The 23,001-nt window shown below is 55.5% G+C and overlaps 1 protein-coding gene across 9 annotated transcripts; it reads left to right on the top strand.

Moving 5' to 3' along the window:
- Nucleotides 1–64: 64 nt before the first annotated feature.
- On the top strand, nt 65–22,752 carry Pcnx3 (pecanex 3). 9 transcript variants are annotated; one of them, XM_055610599.1, is made up of 35 exons: nt 65–1,089; nt 1,355–1,542; nt 1,764–1,863; nt 1,980–2,019; nt 2,103–2,218; nt 2,420–3,547; nt 3,957–4,080; nt 4,158–4,336; nt 4,769–4,859; nt 5,241–5,376; nt 7,033–7,193; nt 8,275–8,428; nt 8,694–8,726; nt 8,954–9,125; nt 9,222–9,332; nt 9,660–9,751; nt 9,908–10,017; nt 10,173–10,278; nt 10,395–10,487; nt 10,610–10,760; nt 12,467–12,611; nt 12,928–13,105; nt 14,610–14,718; nt 14,843–14,972; nt 15,358–15,416; nt 15,513–15,728; nt 16,416–16,669; nt 19,519–19,749; nt 19,889–19,992; nt 20,214–20,361; nt 20,457–20,687; nt 20,773–21,047; nt 21,548–21,681; nt 21,762–22,060; nt 22,138–22,752. In XM_055610599.1, exons 1-35 carry the CDS (start codon nt 894–896, stop codon nt 22,330–22,332), a joined length of 6,189 nt encoding a protein of 2,062 aa, XP_055466574.1. In that variant the 5' UTR covers nt 65–893; the 3' UTR covers nt 22,333–22,752. The 9 variants fall into 9 exon arrangements, with proteins under 9 accessions (XP_055466574.1, XP_055466576.1, XP_055466579.1 ...); XM_055610601.1 differs by having other exon boundaries at nt 7,051–7,193; XM_055610604.1 differs by having other exon boundaries at nt 7,072–7,193.
- Nucleotides 22,753–23,001: the final 249 nt, after the last annotated feature.

Consider the following 23,001-nt stretch of genomic DNA (forward strand, 5'->3'; position numbering starts at 1 on the left):
TGCTCGGCTTCGCCTGCGCTCTGACCCGGAAGCAGAGGAGGCCCAACCCCAGCGACCGCCATGACTTACGGGCTAGCCCAGAGAGGCGGCCCGAGCTGGGGGTGTGACCCGGTAACGCAAACTGGAAGTCGCCGTGAGGAGGCTCCAGCCCCTCCCCCGCCTCCTGTAACGCCTTAGAAAGGCTTTGCGCCAACCATTAAGCCGTTGCCCAATAACGACGCGTCCGGGCGTGCGCATGCGCCCTAATCGCTTCCCTTTTTTTTTTTTTTTTTGGACTCTCTAGAATTTGACTGCGCGCACGCCTAAGACACCTCTGGATCCCGTCCCTCCGCTACTGCTCTGCGCTTGCGCACTTTTGCCACCAGGTTTTTCCTTTTCCGGGTCCCGATAGGTTCTAACGGGCGCATGCGCCAGTGCAGGCTGGCAGCTCGCGGCTCCTTCTTCCGGCCTCCCCTTTGCGCCGGCACCGGTAGAAGCGGGGCGAACGCCGACCCCCAAGCGAGTGACCTGCGACCCCGGAAGTGGACCTCAGGGTCCCAAGGCTTTCCCGGTCCGGAGCCAAGGGACCTATCACCGGCACTCGGAGAGCACCCATTCCACGCCCACCTCTGGATGCCGCCGACGGGTGCCCAGCCCGTGCCCTGCGCCTACCTTCAGGCTCGGCCCCTTAGAACTGTCCCGGGCCTCCGGAGGGGTCCCAGGCCCGGCCTCTGATGCAGTCCCATCCTTGTGTCCCGGCCTGATCCGGCTGCCTGCCTGGGCCGGCCCCGCCCCCTGCCCGTGCCCTCGCCCCACCAATCCCCTCCCCCGCTGGGGGAGGCCATGGCGTGAGATCGAAGTCGGACCCCGGGACCCTCGGGCGCCAAGCGGGGCATGGGCCGGGGGCCGCCCCCATGAGGGTCCCGGGAGGAGGGCGTGCGCAGCAGCGGCTGGGCCATGGGGTCTCAGGTGTTGCAGATCCTGCGCCAGGGGGTGTGGGCCTCGCTCACTGGCGGTTGGTTCTTCGATCCGCATCAGAGCACCTTCTCCAACTGCTTCCACCTCTATGTCTGGATCTTCTTGCTCGTCTTTCCCTTCTTGCTGTACATGGTGAGAAGCTGCCACCACCTGTGACCACTGGGAGAGGGAGGGCAGCCGGGCAGGGCTGAGCACTGTAGAGTTTGGATGCGTATAGAGGGAAGACCAAGCCTTTTCTACACGGGGTGACCTTGAGTACCTGTTTGATGTGTTTCCTCGGTTAAATATGGGACTGCTTCTAATGGGGGTCTGTATACCGCTGCACGAAGTTTTGTGAACTGATGACTCCTAGTCATGACAGTGGTAGCGGGTACACCCTCGTAACTGTCATCTCCAGGTCCTGCCCCCCAGCTTGATGGTGGCTGGAGTGTACTGCCTGGTAGTAGCTGTCATCTTCGCTACCATCAAGACTGTGAACTATCGCCTGCACGCCATGTTCGACCAAGGCGAGATTGTGGAGAAGCGCAACTCTACCATGGGGGAGCAGGAAGAGGAGGCTGGCCAGGGGGACAGCAGTCTCCCCAGGTGAGTAGGGCACTGGCCACTTTCAGAGATTGTTGTTTCTCTGCGCTTATGCCTGTGCCCTGGAAGATAGAGAGGGCTGAGGGAACCTCGGCCCCAAGCACTTCCTGCAGTCAGTCTTAGAGCTGTGAAAAAAGGGAAGGATCCACAAGGATGGTGAGAAGCAGTAAAGAGAGGAAGGAGATTAGCTGAGAGCTTCTGCTGAACTGTTGTTTCTGTTTCAGGGACCCTGGCGTGGAGATGACAGTGTTCCGCAAAGTCAGTTCCACGCCCCCTGTACGCTGCAGTTCCCAGCATTCTGTGTTTGGCTTCAACCAGGTTTCGGTGAGTATGCTCAGCCTTGGGCTTCTCACTGCTGTCCTGGGAAGGACCGTGTCGTGGACCTGTTTCAGACCTGCTTCTCGCTCTGTTTAGTTGTGTTCTCTCCTCTGCTTTACCAGGAATTGCTGCCCCGGATGGAGGATTCTGGGCCCCTCAGAGGTAGGTGGCTGCTGTTCTGGGCTAGGTGGCAGTGGTGTGGTGTAAGAGGCTGCTAGAAGAGGACCCCAGGGTTCTTGTGACAGCTCTGGTGCTGTGGTTGCAGACATCAAGGAGCTGGTACGGGAGCAGGGCAGCAACAATGTGATTGTGACCTCTGCCGACCGAGAGATGCTGAAGCTCAGCTCTCAGGAGAAACTGAGTGAGTCGCAGGGTTCCGGCAGGAAGACCAGATGGCTTGTGGTTACATCCCCCAAGTCTGGTCGCGTTGTTGTACTCCTGGATGGGATCGCCTTGGTGTTCCTCTCCTGGCCATACCCTGGGGTTGGGGTTGGGGAATAGAGATTGTGAGATCCCCTTAAACACGTACCTTCTCTCATCTCATCTTCCTTTCTTCTAACAGTTGGAGACCTTCCCCAGACACCCCCAGGGGTTGTCCCAGACCCCTCTCTCCCCAGTACGGATTCTTCCGAGCGTTCTCCCCTGGCTGGAGATGGTGTGCCCTGGGGTGGGAGCAGTGTGGCTGATACTCCCATGAGCCCCTTACTGAAAGGGAGCCTCAGCCAGGAGCTAAGCAAGAGCTTCCTGACCCTGACCCGGCCTGACCGGGCCCTAGTGAGGACCAGTAGTCGACGGGAACAATGTCGGGGAACTGGAGGCTACCAGCCCCTGGACCGGAGGGGTTCAGGTGACCCTACACCCCAGAAAGCTGGCTCTTCAGATTCTTGCTTCAGTGGCACTGACAGGGAGACCCTGAGCAGCTTCAAGAGTGAGAAGACCAACTCTACACACCTGGATAGCCCCCCTGGTGGACATGCCCCTGAGGGCAGCGACACAGACCCTCCATCGGAGGCTGAGCTGCCTGCCTCCCCAGATGCTGGGGTTCCCTCGGATGATACACTTCGTTCCTTTGACACAGTCATCGGAGCAGGGACGCCACCCGGCCAAGCTGAGCCGCTCCTGGTTGTGCGGCCCAAGGACTTGGCCCTGCTTCGGCCTAACAAACGGCGGCCTCCCATGCGCGGAAACTCCCCACCTGGTCGTGCCCCAAGACGGCCCTTGCTAGAGGGTTCTGGCTTTTTTGAAGATGAAGATAGCAGCGAAGGTAGTGAGCTGAGTCCAGCGTCCAGCCTCCGGTCTCAGCGCCGTTATAGTACCGACAGCTCCTCATGCACTTCTTGCTACTCCCCTGAGAGCTCCCAGGGTGCAGCAGGGGGCCCTCGGAAGCGGCGGGCCCCTCATGGGGCTGAAGAAGGAGCTGCTGTGCCCCCTAAGCGGCCCTATGGGACTCAGCGGACACCCAGTACCGCCAGTGCCAAAACTCACGCACGTGTGCTGAGCATGGATGGGGCAGGGGGTGATGTCTTACGGGCTCCCCTGGCTGGCTCCAAGGCCGAGCTGGAGGCCCAGCCAGGGGTGGAGCTGGCTGCTGGTGAGCCTGTTGTGCTGCCTGCCGAAGCCCATAGGGGACCTGCTGCCAACCAGCCTGGTTGGCGGGGCGAGCTGCAGGAGGAAGGTGCCGTGGGGGGAGGTGAGTGTTGGCCCCAGGGATGAGGCTGGGGGAGGGGGCCTGGGAGGTTTGGGTAAAGGGCAGGCTGCAAGAGACCTAGTCGGCGGCAGTTTAGCCTCCGTCTGCGGAGGCAGATGGACATGTACTCAGTGGTTAAAAACTGTGGGCCTCACCTCTGGGTCGGCAGGCCCAGCACCCGAGCTTCTGTTCCGCAAGGACATCATCTGCCCACCAGTGGGGTAGGGCAGATTATTGTCATACTTCTTTCCAGATGAGGAACCTGAGGCACAAATGGCATAGATCACCTGGCAGGGCTCCGAGGACCAAGATGGCTGTATTAAGTCTAACCTTTCCTTCCGCTCTGGAGTACCTGTCCCAATGCCTTCCCTTCCAACCTTGTCACTTACGCCTTCGGCTTCTTTCTGGACAGCTCCTGAGGAAACAGGTCAGCGGGAATGCACAAGCAATGTGAGGCGCGCTCAAGCCATCCGGAGACGACACAATGCAGGCAGCAACCCTACCCCTCCAGCCTCCGTCATGGGCTCACCACCTAGGTGAGCATCCCCTCCTGGCTGCAGGGCAGAGGGCCAGCTAGCTCTTCCCGGTGCTAACTTAGGCTTACCCTGTCCAGCAGCCTGCAGGAGACTCAGCGGGGCCGGGCTGCTTCCCACTCCCGGGCACTCACTCTGCCCTCCGCTCTGCACTTTGCCTCTTCTCTGCTGCTCACCCGAGCTGGCCCCAACGTGCATGAAGCCAGCAACTTCGACGACACCTCTGAGGGTGCTGTGCACTATTTCTACGATGAGAGCGGTGAGCCCTTCCCAGGCAGCCTAGCACCTCTTCCATACTTCCCACAGGCGTCTGTGGCTACCTACCCAGCCAGCAGCACTGTTGGTCGATGATTGCTCTGTTGGCTGTGTGGCAAGTGCTTTACCTGTGCTGCCTGATGTCATCCTTGCAGCGTCTCTAAGGTGTGGGTGTCATCATCCCTGCCCTGCTAATGAGGAAACCCAAGGCACACCTGAAGCCACAGGCTGAGCTAGTGGTAGAACAGAGCCGTGCCCCAGGCAGGCTGACCATCGGGCCCAGGCTTCTGATTGTTAGGCCCCTTCCCATCTGACTCTTGGTCCCTAGGGGCTGGGCTGTCATGGTGGGGGACATACTGCAGGGCTCCTTCTTGTTTGTTGGCCCTGCTGCCCAGTGAGACCAGTCCTTGACAGTGCTGCTGTACCTCTGTCCCAGGTGTGCGGCGGTCGTATACCTTTGGCCTAGCTGGAGGTGGCTACGAGAACCCTGTGGGGCAGCCAGGGGAGCAGGCAGCCAATGGAGCCTGGTGAGTCTCCAGGCTGGGCTTCCTGTGGGCCTGCCGGGCTGCACTGCCTGAACGTAGTGCCCCTGCTGGGGTGGGGCAGCACAGGGCTGGGGGGGGAGACCGAAAGGAGACTGGGATATTCCGTCATGCTAGTCTTTTAGGAAGCATAGTATTGGCTTCCTGAGGAGGAGGGCAGGGAAGCGCAGCCTCTGGGTGGAGTCCAGGGCCTGCAAAGCAGACACTTGTGCTGTCTACCTGCTCCTGACTCCTCTGCTCCTGACCCTTGGGCATCCCAGCCTTGGAGCAGGTAGCCCTACCTGTCGCGCCTTAGCTCCCACTCCTGTCTCACCAAGATCCAGGGTTTGTGCATGGCCTTCCCCCTCATCGCTGCTGTCCCCACAGGGACCGTCACTCGCATTCCTCCAGCTTCCACTCAGCTGATGTGCCTGAAGCCACAGGAGGCCTGAACCTGCTGCAGCCGAGGCCAGTGGTTCTTCAGGGCATGCAGGTGCGCAGGGTGCCCCTGGAAATCCCAGAGGTGAGGAGCAGCTTTGAAAGGGTTGTGCAGAGGGAAGGGGACAAGGTGCACGTAAGCAGATGGCTAAGGCTGGCCTGCCTGGCCACCACAGGAGGGATGGATGACCCTGAGGAGGAGCTTGGGGATGCCACTGTTTAATGGCTTGGTGGAGGTTACACAGACTTGGAGCTGAATGCTTCTGAGGTCATATATTTACTCTGTAAATGTGTCTGGTGTGCACCTCTCTGATCCCAGAGCGGGAGCAGCTAGCAGGATAATGGGTGTTTCACAGCGGTACCTGCAGAAGTGGCAGTTCGGTTTGTCCTGTGGCTGGCCGTTTACGGGTGTGATTGCCTGAGGCGTTATCTGTTAACACAGCTTGTCGAACGTGGTTATTGATGGTGTCCTTCTTACTCCTAATAGATTATCACTTCTGCAATCATTCCAGTACACAAAACATGGCCCCAGCTCTTATCCCAGCTCTCCCAGAGCTAAGATCGGGATACTACATGAGGCAGGAGCTGAAGGCCAGCCCTGGCAACATAGTGGGATCCTGCCTCTACTAAAATACTGTACACACACCCAGACCTCAAAACAGAACCACCACCCCAAACGCTCAGAGTCCAGAGGATGGTCCTGAAATAGGCCCAACCCGAAATAACTAACACTTTAGATCACAGATGGACCTTGAACACTTCTAGAATCCACCATGGGCTAGTTTGTGTATGTGTTTATGTGTGAGACAATAGGGATTGAACACTAGGCAGGTGTACCCTGTCACCAGAATGCACCTTATCTTGAGACAAACTAAGTTTACTTAGGCAGGCACTAACCTCACTCTGTCTGGCTTGAATTTGGGATCCTCCTGTCTCAAACTCCTAAGAACACGCTGCCAGGCCTGGCCACCCTTTCCTGACTCATTTGTTTTAGGTAACCGTTATGAGGGATTGACAGTATCGCTGCCCATCTAATAGTGATTTACAGGGCAGAGTTGTGTGTCTTTGGGCTCTTCATTGCACCTTGCAGGCGTTGTATGTAAACATGCATGTGCGCATGCATGTGTGTGTGTGTCCGTGTGTGCATACATGTATATGCCTGTGTGTACATACAGGCATATCACAGTATGCTTGTGGAGGAGGCGTTTCTCTCTTTCCATTGTGCAGTCCAGATACTGAACTCAGGCTGTCAGGCTTGTGTGACAGGTGCTTTTATCCTCTGAGCCATCTCTACAACCATGCTTGTTGAATGAGGGTGCACCCAGCCTAAAGAAGCAAAGGACTTTTCTTGGGGACACACAGCCCTAGTCTGCCCTCACAGCCAGCTGTTCTGTGCTCCTCAGTGTTGTCACAGTGGTGGCTCCATCATGGAGGAGATACCATTTGTACCAGATCCTGAGGGACAAAGTAGATATCATTGATGATTCTGCCTGGGTGGGGAAGATAAATGTAAGATCTGGGGACTCTGGCACCTGGCAGCCTGTAGCAATAATCCACCTGTGTCCTGGGAACCTAGAGCTTGGAGCAAGCCCTTGGGGAGTCAGGGCAGGCCATAGGGCCACTAGACGGGGCCTTGGTGGACTGTAGCACATGTTCCGTCATCAGATTAGTGTGTTGGGAGAGGGGTGATGTTAGGTCATGGGGGTGGCGGGGCTGATGGCCGCGGCTGTGGGGACTGCAGTTTGACCTGCTGGACCAGGACTCCCTGCACGAATCCCAGGAGCAGACCTTGATGGAGGAAGCACCGCCCCGGGCTCAGCACAGCTACAAGTACTGGTTTCTTCCTGGCCGTTGGACCTCTGTGCGCTATGAGCGGCTGGCCCTGTTGGCCCTGTTGGACCGGTGAGTACTTACAATTATTGGTTTCCAATCCCCAGAAATTGCTGGTACTCTGGTCGTCCAAACTTGTGGTCATCTAGACTGAGGTCATGCCCTTGGAGAGCCTGAGTGCCTCAGCGGCTGGAGACCATACTGGCTTTCTAGGTTGTTGTTTGGGGTTTTTGAAAAACGGTATCATAGACCGTTTTTAACCGCTGGGTTAAGATTTGCTGTGTAGCTGAGGCTAGCCTTGACTCCTGGTCATCTGGTTTCCACCTCTTATGTGCTGAGGTTACAGGTGTGCCTGGCTTGGTTTCTGTTTGTTGTTTTTGAGACAAAGTCTCATTTGTATCCTAGACTGGCCTGAAATTCACTCTGTAACTCAGGGTGGTCTAGATTTCCAGTGATCCTCCTGCCTCAACTTTGAAAGTTCTAGAACTAGAAGTGTGAACCAACTCCTTGCTACAGTGGGTTTCTTTAGGCTGCAGTGGGGTACAGAGGGGTGGGCTGGAGTGTTACCCTCCTCTCCAAGCCTTTCTTGAAACGAGCGATTCCTTACTGCTCTCCCATTCCAGAATCACAGTTTTCTTTCCTTCCATTCCATTTGCTGTAACCTAAATACACCCATAAACTTGGTCGTCTCAAATCCTTTCCCATTTCCAGAGAGGATACAGAGGCCAGAGAGTCAGATTTAAAGAAGCCAGATGACTTTTGTTTGCCATCAAGGGCTTGGGCCTACACCCACGCGCCGGCTGCCTGCCCATCAGCCTTGGTTCCCTCCTGGGACTGGGGACTGGTCGGGCACTGCCCATGCCCACAGGATGGCACCCTCAGTGTGCACATTGTAACGCATGTCAGCATGGGTGGGAATGCCAGGACTAACAGTGCCTTGAACTCTTGGTGTCTCAATGGCCAAAGATTGGGGCTCAGGGCAGCAACAAGATGGTTTTTCAGAGCAAGTGCAGCCTGCTCTCTTCCCTGTGAGGTCAGAGGTCCGGTTCGGCTTTTCAGAGGCCCAGAGGTGGGTCTTTAGGGCAGAGTCCTGTTCCCCAACTCTCCTTAGAAATGGGTGGGAAGCCGAGCCCTGACTCACGTGGCTTTGTAGGACGCGGGGGATAATGGAGAACATTTTCGGCGTTGGATTGAGCAGCCTGGTTGCCTTCCTGGGATACCTGTTGCTGCTCAAGGGCTTCTTCACTGACATCTGGGTCTTCCAGTTCTGCCTGGTCATCGCCTCCTGTCAGTACTCCTTGCTCAAGGTCAGGCCTGGCTCCCCAAATCCACAACTTTCCTGGGCGATCCACTTTTCCTTGTTCCAGGTGTGAGGGGAAGTATAGATAATCGGATTAAAGTCCTCTGTAGCCAGCTACCCATGTGATAAGTATAGACACTGAGGCTCAGGACCGTACAGGGTCCTGCCTTGGTCACTTGCTGCTGCCCAGTGCTGGAGCTGGGCGGGTCTCGGTGCTCTCGCTCCTCTGTGGGCACCAGTTCTTGTTGCCAACATATCTCCATCTCTTCCAGAGCGTGCAGCCTGATGCAGCATCTCCCATGCATGTGAGTACCGTGGGGCAGTGCTCCGGCCGGAAGGCCCTGGGAGGGTCTAAGACCAAAAGTGAGGCCATGGTGGGTGAGGGCCAGAGTTCCCTCACCACCCGCTTTGCTCCCACGTTCCCCAGTTTTCCAGCTTGGATGTGGCCAAGCCTGGAGCTTGTCGAATGTGTGCACATGCCAGCAGGGTGGTCCGTGGGGAAGGCCCCCTTCCTCACTGGCCCATTCCCTAGGGCCACAACTGGGTGATTGCATACAGCCGGCCCGTCTACTTCTGCATCTGCTGTCTACTCATCTGGATGTTGGACGCCCTGGGTACCGCTCAGCCCTTCCCACCTGTCTCTCTCTACGGCCTCACACTCTTCTCTGCCTCTTTCTTCTTCTGCGCCCGAGACGTGGCCACTGGTGAGGCAGGGTAGTATTAACCCAAGGGAGTGAGTGTGGAGGGTGAGCCCAGGGGAGGCTGGCAGGCTAATGGTCCTTCACTTCCCTCCCGGGCAGTGTTCACCCTGTGCTTCCCATTCGTCTTCCTGCTGGGCCTCCTGCCCCAGGTCAACACCTGCCTTATGTACCTCCTGGAGCAGATAGATATGCACGGCTTCGGGGGCACAGGTATGGTGCACACAGGTATGGTGGCAAGGGACAGTGTGGGACCAGGTAGGCCCACCCACAGGTTGAGTCTACAATGCTGCTTCTTATAGAGCCTTTTCCTGTATCTATAGTCTGCCTTCAAGGGCCCTGTCCTGCTTGTCCTTTTCTTTCCTCTCCCTTCCCCAGGCAAGTGGTTTCATCCCAGAACACTCAATTCGAGGAAGGCCGTGTGGAGGAGGGTGGTGTCCTGGGAGGTGTTCTTGTGGGAATTGAGGAGCAGTGGGACAAGTTGAGATGGCGACACCCGTAGGTCAGAGCTAGGCTTTACCTACTTTTTCCTGCTCACAGCTGCCACCAGTCCGCTCACGGCGGTCTTCAGCCTCACCCGGAGCCTGCTGGCTGCTGCCCTGCTTTATGGCTTCTGCCTTGGGGCCATCAAGGTAGGGGTGCCTCCAGGAACTAGGCATGCTGAGCCCCATGGGGTTGTTGGGACAGGGCTGTGAATTGGGTTCAGCAGTGGCTTTCACATGGGACACTCCTTGTTTCTCCAGCATTTCTCCTCACCACCCCTGACCAGCGTGGGTTCTTTCTTGTAGACACCTTGGCCGGAGCAGCACGTCCCTGTCCTCTTCTCGGTCTTCTGTGGCCTCCTGGTGGCACTGTCCTACCATCTGAGCCGGCAGAGCAGTGACCCCACTGTGCTCTGGTGGGTGATGTGCCTGTCTGTATGCACGCACGTGTGCTCTCTGAGAATGTGTGTGTGCCTGCCTGGAACTCGGGCAGTCAGTGCATGTTTCTGGGACCATCTGTGTGGGGAAGGGGGCTTTAGTGCTTGCCTTGGCCCCTGACTCTTCCCACCAGGTCTCTAGTGCGGAGTAAGCTTTTCCCTGAGCTGGAGGAGCGGAGCCTAGAGACAGCCCGTGCAGAGCCCCCAGACCCACTGCCAGAGAAGATGCGTCAGTCAGTGGTGAGGAACGGGAGCTGATGAGGGTGTAGGAGTGCCGGATTCTGGCGGGTCTGAGCCTGGGAAGGACATGTGACCTCATGCAGCAGGCAGTCAAGCTGTTTCTCCTGGCTCTGCAGCGTGAAGTCCTGCACTCCGACCTGGTGATGTGTGTGGTGATTGCAGTGCTCACCTTTGCCATCAGCGCCAGCACCGTCTTCATTGCCCTGAAGGTTTGTGTGGTGTAGTTCATCCCTCTAGCACCTGCTGGACCGGAGGACCCTCTGTAGCCTGCACCTAGCCTGCTGGGCTGAGCCCCAGGCTGAACTGAGCCTCTGGCCTGTCCCTTCTGCAGTCTGTGCTGGGCTTCGTGTTGTACGCAGTGGCGGGAGCTGTGGGCTTCTTCACACACTACTTGCTGCCGCAGCTCCGCAAACAGCTGCCCTGGTTCTGCCTCTCACAGCCTGTGCTGAAGCCGATGGAATACAGCCAGTACGAAGTGCGAGGTGAGTAGCACCTGCTCACTTCTTCCCCGCTGCCTGTGCCGGCAGATTCAGGGTGGAGCACATCCTGATGAGAAGTGTGCTGTCCTGGATAAGGGTGTCAGCAGAGAGCACGCTGCCCATCCTGCCCCCTGCCCTCACGGTGCCTCCTCCGTTGACTGCCCTGGCAGTCTCTGCTGTATTCATACCCTGTGCACTGCCCTTGTTCGACCCCCCTGCTGTCTCTAATGGAAGAGGAATCCAACATGTTTAAAAGGGTTTTTATATCCTGAATTCCCACCAGTGGGTGAGAGCCAGCTAGTGCTTGTTGCTAGCAATATTAAAAAAAAAAAAAAAAAAATCTTTCAGGCGATATTTAAAAATATTCTCCTGTAGACACCTTTAATTCCAGTACTTGGGAGGCAAAGGCAAGTGGATCTCTGTGAGTTTAAGACCAGCCTGGTCTACAGAGTGAGTTCCAGGCCTTTCAAAGTTACATTGTGAGATCCCATCTCAGAACAAACAAAAAGCTCCTCTAGCCTCTTTTTTGTTTGTTTGTAGACCAGGCTGGCCTCAAACTCAAAGAGCTCTGTCTGCCTCTGCCTCCCTGAGTGCTGGGATTAAAGACATGTGCCACCTCATCCGGCCCTCTAGCCTCTATTTAAACGTGTTGGTTGGTGGGGTTAGAGAGATGGCTCAGCAGTGAGAGCACTGGCTGCTCTTTCGGAGGACCTGGGTTCAATTCCCAAACCCAGGTGTTGTCTCACAGCCCGCTGTCACTCCAGTTTCAGGAGCTCAGACGCCCTCTTCTGCCCTCCACAGGCACTGCACACACATGGCGCACAGACACTCAAGCAGGCAAAACACCCACACACATAAGTGTCTAAGGCTCCTGAGTGGTGGCGGAGAGACCTCATTGCGTGCCGCTTGTTCTGTGAACAGACCGCACACACGTGGAGTCAGGAGGACCTCTGGGAGCCGTCTCTTCCCACCATGTGCTCCTGGGAGCCGCACTCCCAGGCTGCTGGCTGAGCTATTTTGCCACCCCTTGTGTTCCTTTTTAAACAGCTTTTAAAAGTGATTTTTTTATTTTTGAGATTATATCATTTTTCCCTTTTCCCCTGCCTCCTTGCAGCTCCTCTCGTGCCATCCTCTTGCCCATCTCTCTCAAACTCATGGCCCCTTTTTCTTTAATTGTTACACATACAGCCTGCTCATTCTGTGTAATGTTGCTTGTCTGTAGCCCTTGTTTTCCTCAAACAAAGGGAACTTTTACTCCCTGGGCCAGGATCCCTGTCTGTCTTCCTCTCATTAGCTTAACTCGAGAGCTTGCTCCTCAGAAGGGCCTGCAGCTTAGGGTCATCCTGACCCCCTCAGCCTATTCTACATGACCTTTGCCTAACTCTGGTAGGTGTGTTAAGAGGTTTTTTTCAGCTTTGTTTCCACAGACAGCCAAAACCGTAACCTCCTGGCCCCCATCCCCGACCCCAAGCCCGTGACTTGCTAAGTGCCGTGGAGCCCTTGTGCTGCTGGGCTCTTCGTTCTCATTTGGACCTGTCAGCAGTATTTCTTCCTCCCTAGCCTAAGTCTCCAGGAACCCAGGACAGTACAGCAGGCTGGCCTACCTTCCTGGATGCTTTCTGGCCCTGTGGTGCCTAGTCCTCTGGGCTCCAGAGAGATGCCATATGGAGGGCCAGGTACTAGCTGACGACCCTGCCTTCCCGTTGCAGGCGCTGCCCAGGTGATGTGGTTTGAGAAGCTCTATGCTGGCCTGCAGTGTGTTGAGAAGTACCTCATCTACCCTGCTGTGGTTCTCAACGCTCTCACTGTGGACGCCCACACAGTCGTCAGCCACCCAGACAGATTCTGCCTCTAGTGAGGACCCTCACTCCCCTCTCGGCCATTCTCCTACATCCTCATTTGATTCCCACTGAGGAATGGGTAGTGCCCAAGACTGGCAGCAAGCCAAAGTAGGATCCCAGCTCTTAACGAGCTATCGGTTGAAGCAGATGTGTCCCCGTTTGCCTCCTTCAGAGGTTCTGAACCTAAGCGTCACTGGCCCCCACACGAGGGCTGTTGTATTAAACAGCAGGTAGTTAGGGTTGCATTCAGACCCGTTGGTGAGAGGTGTGTGTCTGTGCCCGCTCCTCCCTGAGGCCCTGCCATGTCTGAATGCCTGCCCCACCCACAGCTGCCGGGCATTGCTGATGACTGTGGCGGGGCTGAAGCTGCTACGCTCAGCCTTCTGTTGCCCACCCCAGCAGTACCTGACCTTGGCCTTCACCGTCCTGCTCTTCCACTTTGACTACCCGAGGCTCTCGCAGGGCTTTCTGCTCGACTACTTCCTTATGTCTCTGCTCTGCAGCAAGGTGAGCTGGTGGCTTTGACTCAGACCCCAGGCTGACCAACAGACCAAACAGACCTGTTCTGTCAGAGCAGGAAAGAGCAGCCCTGCAGCCCTGTTACCTTCTATCCTGTATGGCTTTAACTGTGGGCCTTTGCAGTGGCCTGGGGAAGGGATTCCTCCACTTCTCCCTGCAGAGAATGGGTTTGCAGCTTCTCGGGGGAGCTTATGTCAGGCCCTACTGGGAACTGGCGTCCAGTCTGATCTTACAACCACTTTTCTCAGGATCAGCCATATCAAGGCCTGACTTTGTCCCTCGGATGCTGTAAAGCCCCTCAGTTCTAATCCTCTACCAGCCAGTGTGCTGGGGCCAGGTTCAGAGCCGAGAGTGTGTACCCTAGAGTCCGGGTGGCTAGCTGTTTCTCTTAGGCTGTGGGGTCCCCTCATCAGCCTGAAGGCCTACCACCTACCATGCATGGCACTGGGACCCACATTGGCCTCTAAAGGGCTTTTTTCATATTTGACTTTTGTTTGCTGGCAAGCTTTCGTACTCGGTGCCTTTCTGCTTTATTTATTTATTTACTTATTTATTTACTTACTAGAATTTGAGTCCAGAGCCTTGGTTGTACTGGGCAAGCATTTCACCATTAGCTGGTTCAGCAGCCCTCTCGTGACTTCCTATTTTGAGACAGTTTTACTAAGTTATGTAGGCTCACCTGAACTTACTCTACAGCCCAGGCTGCCTTGAAACTTGTGATCCTCTTCAATGGCTGGAATTAGTAGACACCTGGCCCTCCAGGCTTGCCTTAGGCCTTCTGAGGGCAAGGCCTGGGGTCATCTCTTGAAATTCTCAGTAATGATTGGGCAACATGACCAGAGAAAGTCACTTACCTTCTCTCCCTTTATGTGAAATGGACCTTTCCCGTCTGTGAACTGGGGAGAGCAGTAGGAAGCTCCCACTGTCATCATGGGGATTAACTAGCTAACAATCCAGTTAGAAGTTCCCATGATGTCTTAGGGTTTCCATTGCTGTGAAGAGACACCATGATGAAGGCAACTCTTACAAAGGCCAACATTTAATTGGGCCTGGCTTACAGTTTTTAGAGGTTTAGTCCATTATCATCATGGCAGGAAGCATGGCACCATGCAGGCAGACATGGTGCTGGAGGACCCAAGAGTTCTACATCTTGATCCACAGGCAGCAGCGGGAGGCTGTATGTCACATATCTTAGCTTGAACACATATGACCTCAAAGCCCGCCTCCAGTGAGATACTTCCTCCAACAAGGCCACACCTCCTAATAGTGCCACTCCCTATGGGCCAAGCATTCAAACACATGAGTTTATGGGGACCATACCTTTTCAAACCATCACACATGGCTTTAGGTGTTGTAAGCCTTTCTAGAAAGAAAGGGATGGGAGTGGTTTTGCAGTTGACCACGTGGGGCTGGTGTCTGGAGCTTGTCAGATCTCAGTACCATGTGTGACCGTGTGTGTGTTTTATCACCTCCACCCTGATGACCCCTGCAGCTATGGGACCTGCTGTACAAGCTGCGTTTTGTGCTGACCTACATCGCACCCTGGCAGATCACCTGGGGCTCAGCCTTCCATGCCTTTGCCCAGCCCTTCGCTGTACCACGTATCCAGCTTCTAACTATCTCTTTGTGGGTGGGATGTGATGGAGAGCAGCAGCCTTGGGTTGCAGAGGGGGAGAGGGGAGCAGAAGGTCCCATGTGTCCGTCACCTCCTTGACTTGTGCCCAGACTCAGCCATGCTGTTCCTCCAGGCCCTGCTCTCAGGGCTTTTCTCCACACCACTCAACCCTCTGCTGGGCAGTGCTGTCTTCATCATGTCCTATGCGAGGCCCCTCAAGTTCTGGGAGAGGGACTACAAGTAAGTCTCATGAGAGATCGGAGCTGGTGACCAGCAGGGAAGTGAGGCCTTGGAGTCCTGGCCAGACATCAAGGGTGTGAGTGCTTGGCTTTGGTGGGGACACTTGAGGTAGTGAGTCTGGTAAAGGCCGAACATCGAGCAGGCCGAGGCCTCATGGAGGCAGTCTGGCCTCTGTGAGAACGCATTCTCCTCCAGGTTTCTCCCTCCTATGTGAGTCTCTTCATGTCCATGAGATTTAGCTTCCTTATCTGTCAACTGCTATGGGCATCTCAAGTCTCACAGCTCAGAGATGTGGGTTCAGAGACGACCAGGGTGGAGCCTGGGCAGAGGATATGCTGACGGGCTGCCTGGCCCTGGCTGAAGCGTTGATACTCTCTCTGAACAGCACTAAACGTGTGGATCATTCCAACACCCGCCTAGTGACACAGCTGGACCGGAACCCAGGTGGGTAGCTGCTTGTCCAGGAGCTTACAGGCAGGGTGTCCACCAGAGTGTGCCCTCTTTACTTGACACCTTGCCCGTTTATGTTTTGGGTCCCAGGCGCTGATGACAACAACCTCAACTCCATCTTCTACGAGCACTTGACACGCTCACTGCAGCACACCCTCTGTGGGGACCTGGTGCTGGGCCGCTGGGGCAACTATGGCCCTGGTGACTGCTTTGTCCTGGCCTCTGACTACCTCAACGCGCTGGTGCACCTCATTGAGGTTGGCAATGGCCTCATCACCTTCCAGCTGCGTGGCCTTGAGTTCCGGGGTGAGCCACAGGACCAAGCTGGGGCGGGTAGTAGAGGCCAGAGTAGAGGCAGGGCCTAAGTTGGGATACAACATTTAGTATTGTGCTGAGACTGGATTCTAGTTCAGCTCTGACTGCTTGCTGATCTCAGGCAAGGTTAGGTTCTCCCTCCCTAAGCCTGAGTTTCCTAGCCTGGTCACTGTGTCTCCAGTGACACTCACACATGCACACACCACCTTTGACCTCATAGGGAGTCCAAGGATCACTGCTGAAAACTGAGGCCCTGATGCCAGCTTCCAGCCTGCTCTGGGTCTTAACTGGGCCACTGACAAGCACCATGCTAGCACTGTGGGTAGCTGGCTTCTTGCTCTCAGGAGCTCGTATGTGTTATGTGCCAGTTTGAGACAAGTCCCTTAGGGGCAACAAGGGAGGCTCCAAGCGCATGAGCACCATGACCTTGAGAAAGTCACTTCTTTACAAGTTTCGGTCTTTGCCTTGATAAATGGGGAACTGGGCCCGTTTCTCTCTGACACCCTCTGGCAATGGGAATGATGAGGAGAAAGGGTCTCATGACAATCCATTCAGTAGCCTTTACTCAGTGTCTTAGGGTAGAAGCTGAGTGGCAGTGGGCCTACTGCCGTTTTGGGTACTTGCTGAGGCAAGTAGGGATTATCCTAGTGGCTCTGACTGGGCAACCGTGACCCACAGGCACATACTGCCAGCAGCGTGAGGTGGAGGCCATCACTGAAGGTGTGGAGGAAGATGAGGGCTGCTGCTGCTGTGAGCCTGGCCACCTTCCCCGGGTCCTGTCCTTCAATGCTGCCTTTGGGCAGCGCTGGCTGGCCTGGGAGGTGACAGCCAGCAAGTATGTGCTGGAAGGCTACAGCATTAGTGACAACAACGCTGCCTCCATGCTGCAGGTGTTTGACCTCCGCAAGATCCTCATCACTTACTATGTCAAGGTAGGGGGGAGGGTGCTGGTACTGCCTGTTGTTTGGAATGTTGGGAGGCTGTTTGGTCAAGGGAAACATAGGACTCAGTTTAAGTTCCTCACAGTGCTACATCAGACAGCAGGCCATAGAGGCCTTGGTGAACAGGTGCCCGGAGAAGGTGCTCCCTCTTGCCATTCTAGGCAAGAGTGTCTCAGGTCCTGAGTGTGGCGTGTGGGTGGGCAGCACAATCATGGATCCCCTCCCAGGCTGCTGGGTCCACCAGCAGGTGCAGTTGGCTGAGGTATGTCTTCAGGACCACCAGCCCATGGCTAGGAGTGTGGTAGAATGCATGCCTACTATGCCTGAGATCCTAGATTCAACTCAGTACCAAAACAAAACCCACCAGCCTTACCCAGCTTCACAGTGACAGTACTTGCTGACAGTGGCTCTGTGGGGAACCACAGGAGCCAGGCAGTGCTGCAGACTGAGGGTGGTGGGTGCTGCTGGGCACTCGACTAAGCTGCACAGACTGCCACACACAGGAGGAGAAGCACGGCAGCTGGCTTCTGCTGTAATCCAAGCAATTGGTAGGTGGAGGCAAGAGATTAGGAGTTCAAAGGCAGCCTGGACCATGTGAAGGACTCTCAGAAAAACGGGGTGGAGGCGGGGGTGGTAGTTGTTTGTACGATTGCCATACAAACGAACAATAGGACCTGAGCTTAGATCCTGTGAAAGCTGGATGTACTGGCATGACCTCTAACGCCAGAGCTGAGGGGAGGATCTCTGGGGCTGGCTGCCACTTAGCTTAGCCAAATTTGTGAGCTCCGGGTTTAGTGAGAGACCCGACTCACAAATAAGGTGGAGAACGAGTGAGGAAGACACCTGATGTCAATTTTTGGTCTCTACTTGCACACACAGACACAAACGGTTTGCAGAGGTAAAATGATTGGTTGGGTTTGGCATTAGAATGTGGCAAGGCCAGGCTCTAGGCTCAGGCCTGGCCTCAATCACTAGATTTTCTGCCTTGTCGTCGGGGACTCCAAGTCAGGCCAGAGGGTCTTGAGACTTGTTGAGAGTGATGAGACACAGTGATGTTTAGAAGCTCTGGGCAGGAAAGTTCACAGTTTTCAGGCGACCTAGAATGTTGCCTCCCTTGTCCTAGCTCAGTTTACCCCTTGAGAAACACAGGCTTGCAGGCTGGTGGGCTAGAAGGAACAATAAGGTTCTGTGACACTAAGAAGAGGGGCACTATGGGAGCGTTATCGTTACTGTTGTGTTGCTGGGAAGAGGCACCATGACCAAGCAGCTTATGAAAAGAGCATTTAGTTTGGGGTCTTGCTTACAGTTTCAGAGTGTCAGTGACGGCATCACCAATGCAGGGAGCATATTAGAAGGCAGGCATGCAGTATCTGAGAGCTTAGGTCTTACCCACATGACCAGAGTTCTGAAATCTCAAAGTCTACCCCAGTGACACACCTCCAACAAGGATACTCTTTTTTTTTTTTTTTAGATTTTTTTTTTTAACCTTTAATTTTTTTTTTTTTTTTCCAAGATAGGGTTTCTCTGTGTTGCCTTGGCTGTCCTGGATTTGCTCTGTATACCAGGCTGGCCTCAAACTCACAGAGATCCACCTGATCCAAAAGCAATGCTTTTTGGGTTATCTTAAAGGCTATGGTGGTACCTGGACTTTAGAGATGCTCTCTAGGCAGGAAGTCCATCTGAAAACCATAGCTCATTCATTCAACTCTGTTTTATTCTGTTAGTAAAACAAGTCAGCAGCCAGCCCTTGCCATAATTCTTTCTCACCAACTTCTGCCAAGGCCACATCGGTGTAGGGAACTGGTGGACACCTCCTCCCTCACGTGCTGCCGTGTAGTCATTGATTCTGTGTGCTCCACCTGGGCAGCTGTTTGAGCTTTAGCTCTTCCTAGCTTGTACCCTGACCATTTTGTCCAGGCTCTTAGCTTCCCACTGTCCCACCATGGTCACCCTGCTGCATTCCCTATTGCTTGGGCACTCTGTCCATGGACAGCTGCACCGCCCTCCTCAGCCTGGGCTTCCCCACCACTTAACCAGGCCCATCAGCTTCAGCTCAGGATAGTAGATTACCTTGCTGTCTGCCAGCTGCTGTTCAGCTGTCTTGGCTACCCCCCTTCCCAAAGCTGCCCTCCACATGCTCAGCCCCTTTTAAACATCAACAAGGTCCCATTAAGAACAGCCAGACACTAATCCCAGCACTTGGGAGGCAGGGGCAGGTGGATCTCTGAGTTCAAGGCCAGCCTGGTCTACAAAGTGAGTTCGGGACAGCCAGGGCTACATTGAGAAACCCTGTCTCAAAAAAAAACAAAAAAAAAAAAAAAAAAAAAGAAGAAGAAGAAAAACACTAGCGAGACACATTGATACAAAGTGTGTGCCTCTGGGTTTTTTCAGAGAAGCTCTTAGGTCTGTCAGTGGTTTGCCTGAAGGGACCTGTGGCCCAGGTCACGTGGGCTCCCTGGGCTGTAGGCAACACATTATCTCAGCCTGACCTTTCTGGCCCTGATATGTAGATATTGCACCCTGTCTTCACATTCCAGCCCAGTTCTCCCTGTTACCTGTCTGATCCTCTGTTCCCCTTACAAATGGGCTGGGTTCTTGGGATGGCAAGAAGAGGACAGCAGGCAGATCCTGCTGCCGTGGGCAGGACTGCTCTAGGTGGCATGCTTCCTGCTGGTTCTCACACTTTGTCCACGAGACCAGTCACTCGCCTGCTTAAGCTGCTGCGCTGGAGTGCAGAAGCTGCATCGCAGGAAGCATTGCACTCGGGCTGGAGTGCTTTCTCCCCATTGTTGGGGTTTGGGGTGGAGCTGCACCCCTGACCCCTGCTCCTCCTCTCCCAGAGCATCATCTACTATGTGAGCCGCTCTCCAAAGCTCGAGACCTGGCTGAGCCACGAGGGCATCACGGCTGCCCTACGGCCTGTGCGAGCCCTTGGTTACGCTGACTCAGACCCTACCTTCTCACTGAGTGTTGATGAGGACTATGACCTTCGCCTGTCCGGCCTCTCCCTGCCATCCTTCTGTGCTGTTCACCTTGAGTGGATCCAGTACTGTGCCTCTCGGCGCAGCCAGGTCAGGCTATCCTTCCTTTAGATCCACCCCGCCCCAGACTCTAGGGACTTCCTGGTCCCTCCCTTCACACTTGCTGACCCTCACAGTCTGGACCCCAGGCCCACACTGAGCTGTGCTGACTGGGGTCTTTGTGCCGTAGCCCGTGGACCAGGATTGGAACTCACCGTTGGTCACACTATGCTTTGGCCTGTGTGTGCTGGGTCGCAGGGCCCTGGGGACAGCCTCACACAGCATGTCTGCCAGGTGAGTGCTCACAGCCAGCTGGCCTGCTGCTTTCCCTTCTGCCCTTCCCTGAAGAGCTCCACACTCCTGTTGCTGAGTCCCTCTCACATAGACAAGACTCTCAGCACTCCCAGCTTTGCCTGCTCTTCATGGCTCTCTGAGGAGAGATTGGCTTCCTTGGCAAGACGGGGAACAGCCCCTTCTGGCTCTCTCCCTGTTGCTGATATCTTCTCCCCACCCAGCCTGGAGCCCTTCCTCTATGGCCTGCATGCCCTGTTCAAGGGTGACTTTCGAATCACCTCCCCTCGTGATGAGTGGGTCTTTGCTGACATGGACCTGCTTCACCGAGTGGTGGCACCTGGGGTTCGCATGGCCCTCAAGCTCCACCAGGTAGGAGGGGTGTGCCCAGGCAGAGTGAGAGGCAGAAGGAAGATGAAGCCTTTCCCTAGGCCAGCATCTCCTGACTTCCGACCTCTCCCAACCAGGACCATTTCACATCTCCTGATGAGTATGAGGAACCAGCAGCCCTGTATGATGCCATTGCGGCCAATGAGGAGCGGCTAGTCATCTCCCATGAGGGCGACCCTGCCTGGCGCAGTGCCATCCTCAGCAACACTCCCTCCCTGCTGGCACTGCGCCACGTCATGGACGATGCTTCCGATGAGTACAAGATCATCATGCTCAACCGGCGCCACCTCAGCTTCCGGGTCATCAAGGTGGGGCAGATGGTCTTACCCCAGCCTGCAGCCCAGGCCCCTCCTCGGGGTCACTGCCCTGACCGTTGGTGTGGCCCCCCCACAGGTAAACCGAGAGTGCGTGCGTGGGCTGTGGGCTGGGCAGCAACAGGAGCTGGTGTTCCTGCGAAACCGCAACCCTGAGCGTGGCAGCATCCAGAATGCCAAGCAGGCCCTCCGCAACATGATCAACTCCTCCTGCGACCAGCCTCTGGGCTACCCCATCTATGTGTCACCTCTGACCACATCTCTGGCTGGTAGCCACCCCCAGCTGCGGGCGCTGTGGGGTGGCCCTGTCAGCCTGGGTGCCATTGCCCGATGGCTCCTGCGCAGCTGGGAGAGGTGAGCCTTGGCTGCCACCCAGCCTGGGATGCTTCATGAGGGCCTGATGCTCTGGGATTCCAGAGGTGTCGGGGCACAGGGATGAAGCAACCCGCTCCAAGGTCACAGAAATGAAATACTGGAGTCAGTGAGCTCGGACCTTGAGAGGTGACCCTCTACCTAGAGAGGCTCCCTTTCCCCTAGAGCTGACTTTAGTGTTTAAAAGACTATAAACAAGCCAGGTGTGGTAGTGTATGCCTGTAATCCAGGACTCAAGGAGGCAGAGGCAGGTGGACCTCTGTGAGTTCGAGGCCAGCCTGGTCTGCAAAGCGAGTCCAGGACAGCCAAGGGTGCACAGAGAAACCCCATCTTGAAAAATAAAAAAATTAAAAAAGGCTTTATAAACTAGACAGCAGATTAAGAGATGAGGATCCTGGGGCTTAGACATTACATGACCTATCTTAGGGCTTAGAAGGCCTGTGGCCCTGGGCCCCTTTCTAGTTCTGCTATTTCTCCACCAGACTTCATAAGGGCTGTGGCGCTGGCTGCAATAGTGGTGGAAATGTGGATGACTCAGACTGTGGTGGGGGTGGCGGCCTGACCTCCCTCAGCAATAATCCCCCCTTGGCACACCCCACGCCTGAAAACACGGCAGGTGAGTAGACAAAGCTGGGCTGAACCCATGGGTGAGACTGTTGCCCAGCTGAGGTCTTTGCTCTTATCTGTTTCCTACAGGCGGCAGTGAGCAGCCCCTCCCACCAGGTCCTAGCTGGGGGCCACGGCCTTCCCTCAGTGGCTCTGGAGATGGGCGGCCCCCTCCTCTGCTGCAGTGGCCTCCCCCTCGGCTCCCTGGACCACCTCCTGCTTCACCTGCGCCCACTGAGGGTCCCCGGCCATCTAGACCTCCTGGCCCTGGTCTTCTCAGTTCTGAGGGGCCAAGTGGGAAGTGGAGTCTGGGGGGTCGGAAGGGACTAGGAGGACCTGATGGGGAGCCAGCCTCAGGGAGCCCCAAAGGAGGCACCCCCAAATCTCAGGTAAGGGGCCTGTGGGAGGATGAGATCCCAGGAGATCTCTGGTGTGCTTGTCAGCTCATCCGTCTTCCCTTCCACAGGTCCCTCTAGACCTCAGCCTCAGTCCTGATGTCAGCTCTGAGGCCTCACCTGCCAGAACAACCCAGGACATTCCTTGCTTGGACAGCAGTGCCCCTGAGAGTGGCACACCCTCCGGCGCCCCAGGTGACTGGCCTGTCCCTGTTGAGGAACGGGAGAGCCCGGCTGCCCAGCCCTTACTGGAGCATCAGTACTGAACAGCCTGGCCTCTGCTGGACCGCATCCCAGGACTCAGTAACTGAGACTGCTGGACCACAGAACTGGCTGGCTTTGGCTCTGGTGTCTGCACCCTGATCTCTGGCTACTTCAGACAGAGTGTCAGAACTGAGTGAGCCAGACTCCTCTCCCTGATCCATGGCCTGGATGCCCGAGATTGAGGCAGCAGCCTCCTAGACAGGCCCTAAGAGCCAAATGCATGGGCTGGTCCCTCTTTGAGCCCATGGCCAGGACTGACTTTGCCCCTGGGCCCACACTGCCTACAAGGCTGGTCTCCTTAGCTTGGACCTGGGACCGGACATGTGGCAAGGGTGGTTTCATTCGTTCTTTTGTCATTTTCCTTTCCTTTTTTTTTTCTGTGCTTCAGAGACACCAAATTAATAACACTATTTTTGATTTTGGTTGGCAGTTTCTTTTATGTGGGACTAGCGAGGTTGGTAGAGGTGGCTAAGGTAGGGAGAATGAACACGGAAGAGGGTGAAGGATATGGGGTTAGACCCTGCTGGGTCTCCAAAGTTGGGATCAGATGGAATGCTTGCCTTCCTCATCAGCCTATGTGCTTTTCAGGCCGTCCTGGATGTGGAAAGGCTCCCAGCCCTAGTGGCTCGTGAGCCCTGATCTTGACCAAAGCCTTATTCATTCCAAGCATA

This window comes from Psammomys obesus, unplaced genomic scaffold, assembly GCF_907164565.1.
Source record: "Psammomys obesus unplaced genomic scaffold, mPsaObe1.curated_primary_1811, whole genome shotgun sequence".
Lineage (NCBI taxonomy): Eukaryota > Metazoa > Chordata > Mammalia > Rodentia > Muridae > Psammomys > Psammomys obesus.